This window comes from Myodes glareolus, chromosome 4 (assembly GCF_982192425.1).
Source record: "Myodes glareolus chromosome 4, mMyoGla1.1, whole genome shotgun sequence".
NCBI lineage: Eukaryota > Metazoa > Chordata > Mammalia > Rodentia > Cricetidae > Myodes > Myodes glareolus.
In genome coordinates, this window is record NC_142029.1 from 50,139,450 (window position 1) to 50,152,531 (window position 13,082).

At 46.3% G+C, this 13,082-nt stretch overlaps 1 protein-coding gene across 2 annotated transcripts; it reads right to left on the minus strand.

The window, feature by feature from the left end:
* Positions 1-6,808: 6,808 nt before the first annotated feature.
* Positions 6,809-11,589, minus strand: Zic1 (Zic family zinc finger 1). Of its 2 annotated transcripts, XM_085689531.2 has the most exons (4): positions 11,488-11,589; positions 9,821-11,124; positions 8,228-8,391; positions 6,809-7,526 (listed from the first exon to the last, which is right to left on the minus strand). In XM_085689531.2, the coding sequence occupies exons 2-4, from the start codon at positions 10,800-10,802 to the stop codon at positions 7,329-7,331; spliced, it is 1,344 nt and encodes a 447-aa protein (XP_085545657.1). In that variant the 5' UTR covers positions 10,803-11,124; positions 11,488-11,589; the 3' UTR covers positions 6,809-7,328. The 2 variants fall into 2 exon arrangements, with proteins under 2 accessions (XP_085545657.1, XP_048308546.2); XM_048452589.3 differs by having other exon boundaries at positions 9,821-11,557.
* Positions 11,590-13,082: the final 1,493 nt, after the last annotated feature.

Here is a 13,082-nt window from a genome sequence, read left to right on the forward strand (position 1 = left end):
AAGACGAGGAAACACACCCTGGCTTTGAGTTTTCTTCTCAGGAATCCCCTCACAGACCTCATCAATAGCTTAAATTCGGAGTCTTGGTCGCTACTGGCGGGGTCTTAAAATTCAGACGTCTTTCTGGGTGACTTCTGTTTTGGTGATTCTGCACCGACTATAAGTTCACCTCGGTAAGGAGGAACTGAACCTTTGTGGCTAAACACTAACATGAGTGTACAGGATAGGTGACTTTGACTAGGCTTCCTCATGGGCCTAACCCTCGGTGAGCAAGTAAGAGTGAGCCATGCAAAGAGCCTACAGCAAATGTTCTCTTCAGAGAAACTTCGGTTATTGCGTTATTACAGTGGCTGAGTGACAATGCCATTGAGCTACCATGCTATCTAGGAAGAAAGGCCTTGTCCCAGCAATGACGCGTACAAAACCTTTCCATCGTCAAGTGAAATGCAGAAGAGTACCTGGCCCATGATGGCGCCAGGTGAAAAGAACTGGCAGGCCAGGCGTTGTGCTGGCCCTAGAGCAGAGTTGCTGCGTGAACTGGACGGTGACCCAGGCTTTCACTGTTGACAGCGTGTGAGCTTCACAAAATGTCCCGACCTGTTCATCTAAAAGCGAGGTAGTATTGGAGACCATTTCTGCCATCACTGGACAAAATTTTAATTAAAAAACCTAAAACGAGTAGTTCTACAAGTCCATGAAAGGAAAGAGTTGACTCAGACACCCTTCACCCACCCACCCACTTCTTTGTGAGGAAATGCTGGCCACTCCGACGGACAGGTTATACAACTGATCTGAAAATAATTCATAGGCCTTAAAATACCACGAAATGTAAAGAACTCCACAAATGTCACCAGGAGGGAAAAAAAAAAAAACATTACCCCAAACGTCTGAAGTTCGCACTTCCTGTTTTCTGGGTCAAGGCAGTTCTGTGCCCTAATCCTCAGGATGAGCGCGTTTGAGCTCAATCGGACCATTCCAGGTCGCAGCAGCAGCAAACCGACCAGTATTTGGTAGTGGTTCATGAAAGACCCTAGGGTAGTTGTTCAAGCAAACAGCATCCAGGCAGAAATGGGGCGGAGGGGTGGCTAGAGGAACGGTCGGAGCGGGACACAGAGATAGGCACACTCCAAGACTGGGCTCTAAATGAGGGAAGCGGAAAGCCGGTACAAACCTCCTGTCGCCAGGCCCTTGAAAGGCCGGTCCTGGGCCCTTGGGACCAACTGAGTCCACAGGACATTTTGTCCGAGGAACAAGGAAAAGACGTGTGTCTGAGGACCTCCAGGGTGCTAGAACCCGCATTAGAAGGAATAGTGCATAGGGGAACCCTGCGTGGACTTGTAAGTAAGCCAGGAGTCCGGCCACAGAATGTTTGGCCCACTGGAGCCAACCAACCCTGCTTCCCGGCCCTTAGCAAACGGGAGAACCCTGCACCGCTCCGCCACTCAGTTCTTATAGTGGCGACCGCAGGTTACCCGAGCCTCTGCTGGCATTGTGAACTCACTTAAACCAGCGCGGTTTGAAAACAAACACGTGCGGTTTCCCCGCCGCACTATTTTGGGAGTCAGGCCAGAGACTTTCACAGGCGGGAGCTTCCGCGATTCCCTCCTCTGCTCGCCGAGGGCGGGGGCACTATGCATATTCATTAGCACGTGGAGCCCTGGGCCGCTTGCCGCGCATGCGCGCTGCTGGTCCGGCTGGAGGCCTGGGGGACCTGGAAACACGTCCCAGCTGGCGGAGGCTCAGCAGGCCCCTTAGGTTACTCAGTAGGCCAAGTGTGGCCATACCTTCCAGCCAGGGCTGGGAGAGAGGCTAACCCGAGTATCCTCGAGTATCCTCAACACTCACTCCTCAGGCCTGATACCATACTTTCAAAATATCTTCCTAGAAAAAAAAAATGTCTCTGTCAACAAATACTATCCCATCTTTTAATCTTGGTTTTCTTCTCTTTTGCAACTTCAATTTCTTTGTCAGAGGCTAAAAATTTCCCGGTTAGACAAGGTTTAAAAAAAAAAAAAGTAAAGATTGTAATCTGAGCTTTACTCAAGGTTTATGTTCAGATTTTTTGAGGTTTATATTGGAAATAGTTACACACACACACACACACACGCACAAACTATATATATATACATATATATATATATATGTGTGTGTGTGTGTATATATATATGTTTATATATTTGCTCAGGCCTAATGCTTTACAGCGAGTTTGTTGTTGAAGATATGGTTACAGTGTGTTCATCACGTTCAGTAGTTGACTTGGGTTTGTGCTGCATGTGGCTGGGTCTCTCTGTAGTTTCCACAACTTGTATATTCTCCTGAGCCAGCTACAGAAAAATCTTTCGGCTACTGGAAGCAATCAGAATTCAATGTATAGACTGTCACACCACCATTAGCAAGCATAGTTTCTGTACTAAATTGCTAAATTCCCAACCCTGAGAACCCCATTCTAATTCATCATTTAGAGACTCTAACGAGGAGCTGATGACCATTCCACCTTGTAGGATAAAGCAGCCCCAGTTCACATCATGTATTTCCTATTGCTGGGGGAGAGATACTAAACCGATCAACCCCTGATAGAGTGAAGGCCAGCGTTACTCATATTTTGTGTGCATAGAACATTATATTTTCAATAGACTTTGAAAGTCTTGAATATAAGCTATAATTCAACATTGCTATTGCTTGTCTAAATTTTCTTAGTAACTATCTATTGAAAATAGAATGCTATATGATCACCAGCCCCTCCAAAAAAAATTTATATTCTACAATTATGTTTAAATGGGCACATGTTACAGCCCGTGGGGTAACATTTTTCTCTTTAACATTTAAAAGAAAAATATTATGGGTTAGGTAGGCCTTTAGTGTCTGGACTGGTAAGACAGGACCAATCATTCCATTGCTACTCTATTTTCAATAACTCAAAAAGTACAAGATGATACCACGTCTGAGCATCTTTATAAAAACACCTTTTCTTCTTGGTGTGAGAACACAGTTCCGAAAACTACAACTGATGTTACTGGGATTTAGACCTCTATACCAAATGTGAGTGGTTAGCATTTTAAGTTGGAGAAGTAGAAGTGTGAAATCTGATGTTTTCACATCTAGACCAACTAAGGAATAAACACATCTCCACATCTAGACTAGCTAAGGGAATAAACCCAGTGCCTCCCCTTAAGTATGCCAGGCCACATGCAGTTACCTCTCAAAGTGAACTTACACTCAATCCATCTTTAAGATTCAAGGTTTTCTCAAAGTCACTTCTTGGAGACTTTGTTCAGGTACCAAGTCTACCAGCAATGGGTCCTGTGCACTAATTACACCTTGGCCTCCAAACTGGTGCTTCAAAACATTTGAGGAGGTGGGTAAGACTTTGGGCAGTGTACTGTTGTTGATAAGCCTTTCAAAGTTCTGAGAAAACTTCACAATCAACAAATAAAAATATCTAAATGCCAAGCCCATCAGGAAAGAAGGTTAGTGCTATTTTCATTGTCAGTTAAAGCTAAATAAAAAAATATATGAATAAATAAATAAATAAGGCAATTGAAAGGTTACATCTTTCTTTTAGAGGTGGTTTGCTTCTTAAAGGTTAACTTGAATGCTTGACTTTAAAAAATCAAAATCATCAGCTGCAAATGCTTAAAGCAGCTGGGGGTAGCTTTTGAAGAAGAAAACAAAGGATCTGAAAATTTGAGAATTACATAGCCCCCATATAAATGGTGCTTGTGGGTTTGTATGCTTGCTCTTTGAATGCAACACACACACACACACACACACACACACACACACACACCAAACTCATTCCTCTTCATTTCTCAAAAGAATGCTTGTACTCAGGCATCTTCTGTTGACACAAAATAACATTTTAATAACTTGTTAGCTGTCCTAATCATTTGATAGTATCCAGAATACAAAGCAGTGTGCAACATGAACCAGTATGGCCTTCTGCCTCGATCAAAATCCACAACTACACATAGAAACCAGCCATTTGCAGCATCCTCGGCTCCTGCTAAATAGAGTCTAACAATATATTTCTCTGTTCACATTCATGTATTTCAAAACCTAATAGCCCATGAAGAAAAGTATGAAGAATACATCTCAAGAAGCAGACATTAAAGGTGCAAGGAAAATAATAGACTACATTTAAGTTTAAAGCATTATTTTGGTGACTTACATCATTAATGACTTTTTCTTTGTAGTGGGCATTGGAGGAAACAATGCAAAGAGGGGATTGACATAAATGTTGTCATCTATTATAAAAGTTCCTTTGCTGTGAGATTATTCATAAATACATACAGAGGGCTTCTCAAGTGGTAATAAAATTATTTGACCTTAAAAATCTATGAGAATATTTGAAACTTGGAAAAAGAAAACACATATTTCTAAACTGTATTTTTAAATATTCTATATAAATCATCTGTCATCGTGCAATATTTAATTATCACACTATGATAGTAAAGCAAAAGGCCATTGGGTACATAGCAATCAGACAGAATTTCACATTGGAAGTAAACTTAATTTAGACATACTCAAATAAGCTGTCTTCTCAAATACTCTGAGAAAAATCACAAAACTGCTGGCAAAACTATCATCATATTCACATCAGGGTCCCAGAAAACCTCATATTCAACAGAAAGGGGAAGAAGTTATTAATGGAGTTTTTGCTTTTCCTAGGAAGATGAATTATTTCTACCCTTCCTTCTGAATTTAATGTTGGGCTCAGTGTCTGCTGTCATTTTAAATACTGCACTGTTAATCAATCTGAAACTTCCGAAGCTACCAAGACCAGGGTTTTGATCTCACCAATGTTTAGAGTTAACAGCAACTCTTGCTTAGGTATTCAACTTTTTAAAATCTCAACAAATTTTGCAAGGTGGCGCTCTTTTCATGAAAGGCCAATAAACAGAACAATGTTTCTTTACAGTTAAGCATCAATATTCCTACCTTTTTCTATTAAAAAAAATGTGGCATATTAAATGCAGCAAAGCCTTTTATTAGTAAACAAGACTTTGTTGACTAAACATCAGAAGTACAAATAGCAAGAAGTGGCTTTAAAGAGTATACCATTTTTATTTTATAATTAGCCATTGATATTTCTTAAGTTGCTATTGCTGTGAGACACATGTTAAGCTCTTAAGAGGTTCTTGTTCTTAGGCTTGTAACTTCCCGGACATACAGAGGACAGTTGAGAAGCAAAACATGCTTCCCCTGACTTCTAACACATCCACACCCTTGCAGGCATAGCCAAGGGCCTGATTTGTGAGTTCTAGCTACGTTGTCTGCCTAATGGGGCGATCATGCAAGCGACAACCAGAGACAAAGAAACCAGCGTCCCTACCAGAGAACCTAACTTCACCAAAGCAGCATAGCTTGCAAATCTATCAAACTAAACTGCAAGAAAGACAATCTGATTTAGAGAAAAGGCGTTCTGCCACAGTCATTAAGCACAAGTAATTTAGATTTTTTATATTGTCTCCTCATTTACAAATTTACTGTATCAACGCCAGCCAATGGAACGAATTTCTTAAGTAAATGAGAAATAAATAAAAGAGATAGAAAGATAATCACATTACATAAAATAATTCTCTTTTCTAGATGTATTTTTGAGAGAACTAATGACAGTAGCAAAATTATAGAAATAATAATATATCATAAGAAGTAATTAATTTAAATTAGCATCATGTTTGAAAAATATAAGTGAAACGCTTTATGGACATTTACTTTTGTACAAAGATGGAAGGCCTGGAAAAGCATGCATCGGCATCCTGAAAATTAGTTATGGCCATAATGGTTTAATTGAAGACAGCAATTTAAAATATAATATTGTAAATCTGCAATCCAGTTTCAGACCAGGGAATTTAATTGGGGAGGGGGGCAGCTGAACTCTTGAATGACTGCAAGTTCATTTTTAAGGCTACAGAGATAGCCCCCGAGCTTCTCACAATTCGCTTACATTAATATTGATGTTGCCTGTGCAATCTATTTCCGTTATTTTTATGGTTGTTATTCTATGTCTGCAAAGGTCATTTAAATTATACTGAGGCCGAAAATTTGTTTCATAAATTTTGATATAAATACTAATTACACCCTCTCGGAGAGCCAGCAGGGTAGCGTTCATTTATCAAGTTTATATGACCTGCAATGACAGAAAAGAAGGCAAGAAAGGCTGGAGAGCTTTCCGAAGATCCAGTAAGGCTGGCACAGGTTGCTGGGGGGGGGCGGGGGAGGGGAGAGGGTGTGAAGAAGAAATTCCTACCACAATCACTGAGATTTAAGAATCTTTAATAAGGTACGAAAGATTACCAAACAGTTCTGGAAACTAAAGTGTACATACGAGGTTTTTTTTTTTCTAGCCATAAATATTGAATAGCTGTAACATGGGTAAACCGGGCCCTTTACATGCGGATAAATATGGAAACTAGGAATTATATACATTGTGTGGTTGTATATTTTGCCAAAAAGCAATGGACAGCTATAGTTTATATCTTTTTTAATATCACTTTACATAAACAAATGAAACAATTTGACACGTAGATCCAGGCTCATACTATACGAATTGTTGACAGGACATGAAACAACATTTTACTGCACTAAAGTACTCAGACTTTGGGACGAAATGTTTGCACTTTATACAAAAAAAAGCACATTAATATCAATAATATTCTGTTAGGTCGACGTGGAGACTGTAATCGTACAAAGTAGTTCACATTTTGGTACACATTTACTAGAACATTCTCGCCATTCGGTACAAACAGTTGGCTTTCGGCCGCCCGCCCCTCCCCCTCCCCCCTCCCGCCCACCCTCCCCTCCCCAATGCAAAGACCACCACGCCACGATCCCACCCACCCACTTCAACCGAGGTGTAGCTATATACAGAATCCAACAGAACAGATTTAAGCTAATAATTCTGTATTTACAAGAAAGTAAAACAAGAAGCTAAAGAAAAGCTGCAGCCCCAGAGAGCTTGTTCTGATCCAACAAGAAATTGGCCCTCAGGGCCTTTGGCGGTGTTCGGTCAGGCAGCCGCCTCCTCTTCCACCCCCTCCCGCCCTTCAGACACCAAGCCTTTTCCAAAAAAAAAGTAAAAAGAAAAAAAAGAAAAAGAAAGAAAAAAGAAAAGAAAGAAAATGAAAATTAAAAAAAAATTAAAGGCTTACTGTTTCCTCTGTCTTACTCAGTCCTGGATTTACCGGCGGATTTAAAAACAAAAAGAAACAAACGTTTGCGGGATCGGTACGAGGGGTGTTTGGATATTCAGGATTCTTTCAATTATATTGTGTGTACGTGTGTGTTCAGTCTCTTAAATAGGGTTTGGCATGTTTTGTTTCTGATTTTTAAACGTACCATTCGTTAAAATTGGAAGAGAGCGCGCTGTGGCCGGCTGTGTGGTGGACCGCGGAGGAGGAGGGCGACATGGAGCTGGTGGTCGGGTTGTCTGTGGTGGGAGACACGATGGTGGGTGGCGTGGACGACTCGTACCCAGAGCTGGCGGCGGGAGAAGGCTGTGAGCCCTGAGAAGAGGACTCGTGAACCTGAGAGAATAAAGTTGCATTTTAACACAGATAAAGAGTGGGCCCAGAGGCTATCCAAGACTATGAAGGTTGTGCTCTCCCTCCCCCTGCCGAGCGCCCCCTCCCCTAACCCTCCCTGCTACTTTCAAAGCTAGGGATCTCTCAGACTCTCTGTTGGCAGGGTCAATGGGACTTGGGCTTGGTTCTCCGGGCTCGGCCCGGCGTTGCCACGCTCACGGAGGAGACCGTGCCCGAGGTACTCACAAAAGAAAAAAAGGGGAGGGGGACTAGGAAGGGGGAGGCTGCTTCCCAGGCCAGAGTCTAGCAAAGTTCACTTCCTGAAGTTTGCCTGCCCACTTGGAGGAGAGCAGACGCTGAGAGCTGAGCTCAGGAACGCGTCCTCGCCTTCTCCCGGTTACCAGGAGCGATGGCGGCGCTTACCGCAGCAGCCTCCGAAGTCACAGCTCTGACAGCGCGGCCTCGGAGTCTCCTCACTTATTTTTACTTTCATTATGAAACAGTCCGTTTAATGGGCCTCTGGTTCTGCTATCTTGCCCGCCCCTGCTCCTTCTGCCCAGCTCCTCTCAACCGAGTGAAACCGTTTGCTTTTCCGCCTCCTGCGGCTCCTGCTGCCCTGCCGAAGCCGCTCCAGAGTGGCTGGCCCCGGCCGGAGCGCAGAAAGGGCTCCTGCTCCAAGGCGAATGGCCAGACCGCAGCGTTACCTTCATGTGTTTGCGCAGAGAGCTGGGGTGCGTGTAGGACTTGTCGCACATCTTGCAAAGGTAGGGCTTGTCGCTAGTGTGCACATGCATGTGCTTCTTGCGGTCGCTGCTGTTGGCGAAGCGCCGGTCGCAGCCTTCGAACTCGCACTTGAAGGGCTTCTCCCCTGATGTAAAAGTTGAGAAAGAGATGGGTCTTATTTAAAATAAAGCAGTAGCTGTTTTCAAAGTTTAGTAGATAATTCTTAATAAATAAAATATTAGCTTAGAGGTAGCCTTCTCGAACTTGAAATCTGGGGTTTGAATAAATCCATGTGTCTGTAGTGTAACTATGAATATTTTAACTATGTTTTAACAGCCAAGACAGCTATATGTACATTTTATTTTTACTTTGTAGCGATGGTAGTAGTAGCAACAGAGGTAGCACGAACAAGTTTTTGTTGTTGTTGTTGTTATTGCTGTTGTTTGTTTCTATCCAGAATAGCGGTGGCTCTGGACCTTGGGTTTTCTGCCCAGGTTTTTGCAAAGGTCGCCCAGCGGCTTCTACTTAGCTCTTTATAATTTTCAGGACCTGGTCAATTCTCCTCCTGTTCTGCTCTTCCCCCTCCCTCTTTGCCCTCTCAGACTCTATACACCCCCCCCCACCATTGCCTCTTCCACCCAACTCCACTCCACCCCCCACAAATATTACATTTTATGGTGTAGTCTGGAAAGAGGGAAAGGCGTTTCCACACCTACAGTTCTTACTTGACTGGGCCATTAAACCTAGAGTTCAAGTCGGGTTTTCTTCCACCAGACAATGTTCAAATCAGATCCCCTGACTCTTGGGCCCAAGCGACCCATAATTTCCAGCCTGTCACCCCCACCCACTCCGCGGGCGCCTGAAACCCTGAGTTGCTTGAAACTGTTTTCTTATTGTTGCTGTTGTTTTGTTTCTTTTTTCAAGCTTTCGACTTGTCGGTATTTTTAAAGGCCAACTCTCGAGCCCCGCATTTTAAGAACAGTCTCTATGCTGTGTAATTGACAAGTAGGATTTCTGCACCTTCCACCGACTGTCTCACTCCTCAATCCCAACTCGTCATTTGTAAAATTTATGTCTTATATACTTAAACTTGATGTCCTCCTCAGATCCCAATTATACTTCCTAGTCCAACTACACTCATCGGCTGTTTCTTCCTGTTTCTACATCCTTTAATTCAACCTCAACTTCCTCCACCTTTTCCAAAGGACTCAGCAAAGTGCCAGAGAGGGTAGCCACCAGCAAGAGTTTAGATTTGTTTGTAGCTGGAGCAACTGACTCCTCCACGGCTGCTCTGAACGCGCCACCTCTCCGGGATTGGAGCTTGTCGAGAGCTGGGTCAAGCCAGTCTCGACTTCCCGGGTTTTATTATTTTTTTTTTATTCCTTATTTTAAAACCTGTATGCTTAGATCTTTCTCGTCCACGCTCTCTGTCTGACCATATTTTCAAGACCCGGACTAAAAATCAGATCTGCCTGACTCCTGAAACATGAGGCCCAGACCCCAGTAAGGCTGGGTTTGTGCCTCAGGAATCACGACCGGGTGAGAGGTAGAGTGGTTTACATTAATTTCCATACCTGTGTGCGTCCTTTTGTGGATCTTGAGGTTCTCTGAACGCGCGAAAACCTTGCCGCAGCCAGGGAATGGACAGGGAAAAGGCTTTTCGCCCGTGTGCACGCGGATGTGGTTGACCAGTTTGTATTTGGCTTTGAAGGGCTTGCCCTCACGCGGACACTCCTCCCAGAAGCATATGTGGTTGCTCTGCTCTGGGCCGCCGACGTGCTCCACCGTGACGTGCGTGACCAGCTCGTGCATGGTGCTGAAAGTTTTGTTGCACGACTTTTTGGGGTTGGCCAGCTGCTCCGGCTCGATCCATTTACAGATAAGCTCTTGCTTGATGGGTTGGCGCATATAACGGAAGAAGGCGCCAGCGCCGTGGTGTGCAGCCATGTTCACGTTCATGGGCCCGTAGCCGTGAAGCTGCGGCGCGGCATAGTGCTCAGATCGCGGGCTGGTCACCTGGCCGTACTGCTCCGGCCGCGGGTACATGTCCCCAGAGAAGCCTAGCCTCATCTGCCCGTTGACCACGTTGGGCGACGCGTGGCCCGCCGCCTGCTCGTGAAGCCCGGAGAAAAGTAGGTGACCCGCGGCGTCCGTATGGCCGTGTGGGCCCCCGAATCCGCCGGCTGAAGCAGCGAAGAGGCTGTGCTGGGCGCTAGCTGCCGCCGCCGCGTCGCCGAAGCCTCGGTTGCGGAACAGAAAGTCCCGCGTAGAATTGAAAGCTGCGCTGGAGTAGGAGCCGACGTGGCCCGGGTGGTGATGGTGGCCCAGGGCCGCTGCAGCAGCGTAGCCGGGCGCCTGCGACGTGAAGGCTGTCTGGCCCGCCGAGGCCAGTTCGTGCGAACTGGGGTTGAGCTTGAAGGCGCCCATGCCGTCGGCGAACGGGTTGATACCCAGGCCCACGTCTCGCTCGGCCACGTCGCCTGCCGAGTGGTGCCGGGATGCACCAAAGGTGGTCACACCGATCGCGGGATACTGGGGGCCGGCGTCCAGGAGCATCGTGGCTGCACGGGGCAAGCCCCGGCCTCCCCCGCCCCCCCCACCCTCGCCCGCCAAGGAGGGAAGATCAGGAGGAGGAGGAACGGGAGGCGGAGGAAGAGGAGGAAGAAGAGGAGGAGGGAGGGGGAGTCGACCCACCTAACGAAGTCTTAGCCAGCAGGCAGTGGCCAGGCGCAAGCCGGCGCCCGCCGGGCCAAAGGCAGGCAAGCCGGACGACTGCCGGCCGGTAGAAGGCGGGCTCCGGCGCTCGCCGCTCCAACCGCGCCGGCGGGCTCGCACTTTCTCGCCGCTCAGTCTCTGCCGAGAGGGCCTCGAATCAAGGCTGCCCGGGGAAAGGCATAGAACATCTCAGCCCCCCAATAAAACTTCTTCCCGGATTTGTGGCATAGAGGAATGTGAGCGCAAGAGCCGCCACTGCTCGCCCTGTCTCCTTCTCGCGCAGCGCGCCCCTCCTCTCACTCACTTCTTCACTAGAGTCTCTCTCTCTCTCTCTCTCTCTCTCTCTCTCTCTCTCTCTCTCTCTCTCTCCTTTCAGGCTCTCGTCCTCGCTCCTTCACTCTCCCTTTTTCCCCCTCTCTTATTTTTGAAAAAAAAAAAAAGGCGGGGGGAGAAAAAGCAAAGAAAAGGCGCAAATCATGCACAATATTGTCTTTTGCGGTTTATCTTCCTGGGGAGAAACTTTCACCTCCTCAGCCGGGCGGTGAGCGCGAGACTGATAGCAGCAATCATTCCTGCAGATAAATGAATTGAAAGGACGACACCGTCGTCCCCCCCCCCTTGATGAATGGGAGCAGGGGGAGGCGTCACGTGCGACCGACGCCGGCGACGATTGGTGAGGTGGCAATCCCCCCACACACCCCTCCCGCGGCCGCCGCGCCAACGAAGGGCGCGCGGTGGCGCCGCGCGCTGCTCATTGGCCCGCCCGCCTCATCAATCCCAGGTATTGTAAAGCGCTTGACATCCCCTTTTGACTAACAGGGCTGCCAGGAGTAGCAACTTTTTTTTTTTTCTAGCAAATTTTTCCCCCTCTTCTCACGGAAAAGAAAAAAATGTCACGATTCCTTTCCCCTCTCATAGTCTCTCTCTCTCTCTCTCTCTCTCTCTCTCTCTCTCTCTCTCTCTTTTCCTCTCTCTCTCTCTCTCTCTCTCTCTCTCTCTCTCCCCCTCCCTCCCTCCCTCTTTCCTCCCCCGCTCTGCCTCCTACCCCTCCCTCTCTTGGTTTCCCCCTCTTTTAAATTCTCCCCCTCTTTTCTCTCCCTCTTTCTCTTTCTCCCCTCCCACTTTCTTTCCTTTCTTTCCTTTCCCCCTTCCCCCACCTCTCCCCTCCCCCTTCCCCTCCTCACCCCTCTGCTACTCTCCTTCAGACCTCCATTTAGCGATTGTAGACTAGAGACCCCCGGAGTCTCCTAGAGCAGCAGTTGGGGACCAGCTGATAAACACCCCAAAGGCACTTCCAGAATTCCCCGATTCAGCAACTTTCTTTTCTTCCTCCCTCCTCTTCTCTCACCCCCCCCCCCCTTTAAGGGCAGCAAAGGAGGCTTTTGTTATTTGCTCCTTTTGAAGTTTGCTTCCTTTTTGCCAGGCCCCTCTCCCGTTTATAATTTAAGATTCGAGAGCGCCAGGGCACTCCACTCTCTTTCCTAGAAACGAGATTTCTCTCAGTGTCTCCTGTAGCCTCAGTTTTCCAGGCTTCCTTCCTGCGTGCCCACTCACCCCCAAACACAGGTGGACGGAGCTCTTAAACTTTTCCCGGTTCCTGAGGTTTGTCGGGTTGGGTTTTGTTTGGTTGTTTTTGTTTGGTTGGTTGGTTTTTTTTTTTTTTTTTTTTTTTTTTTTTTTTTTTTTTTTTTTTTTTTTTTTTTTTAGGGCACTTTGGAAACGCTGTAACCGATTTCCCTCTTCCCTCATTTTTCTCTTTTCTCTGGTCCCGTCCGTTGTCTGATTTGCCCCCACCCCCAACCCGCTCACTCTGTCCTCTAATTCCCATCCAGGGCCCCTTTCATTCAGGTAAAACTGTAAATTTCCCAACGCGCCATTGTTCATCTGGATCTCCCAAAGCTCCCTAGAGATCCCGGAATACTTTTTTGGTATTTAAATCCCCGATAGATAGGACCAATGTAAATTTTGTGACATTCAAACCTTTTCCAGTTCACAAATCAGTCACCCTTGTCACAGTTATTGAAATTCCGCAACTTGCCACAACAAGACGGTGGAAAAAGCGGGCGCGGTCTTTGTTGCCGACCAGGCTTTTGATCGCCAGAGAAAATTTACTTACCTTCA

Coding starts and splice junctions, on each gene's coding strand:
- Zic1 (XM_085689531.2), bottom strand. CDS start 10,802: ATGCTCCTGGACGCCGGCCCCCAGTATCCCGCGATCGGTGTGACCACC. Junction 8,392..9,820: donor CCACAAAAGGACGCACACAG/GTATGGAAATTA, acceptor CTTTTACATCAG/GGGAGAAGCCCTTCAAGTGC. Junction 7,527..8,227: donor CTCTGCGCAAACACATGAAG/GTAACGCTGCGG, acceptor TTATTCTCTCAG/GTTCACGAGTCCTCTTCTCA.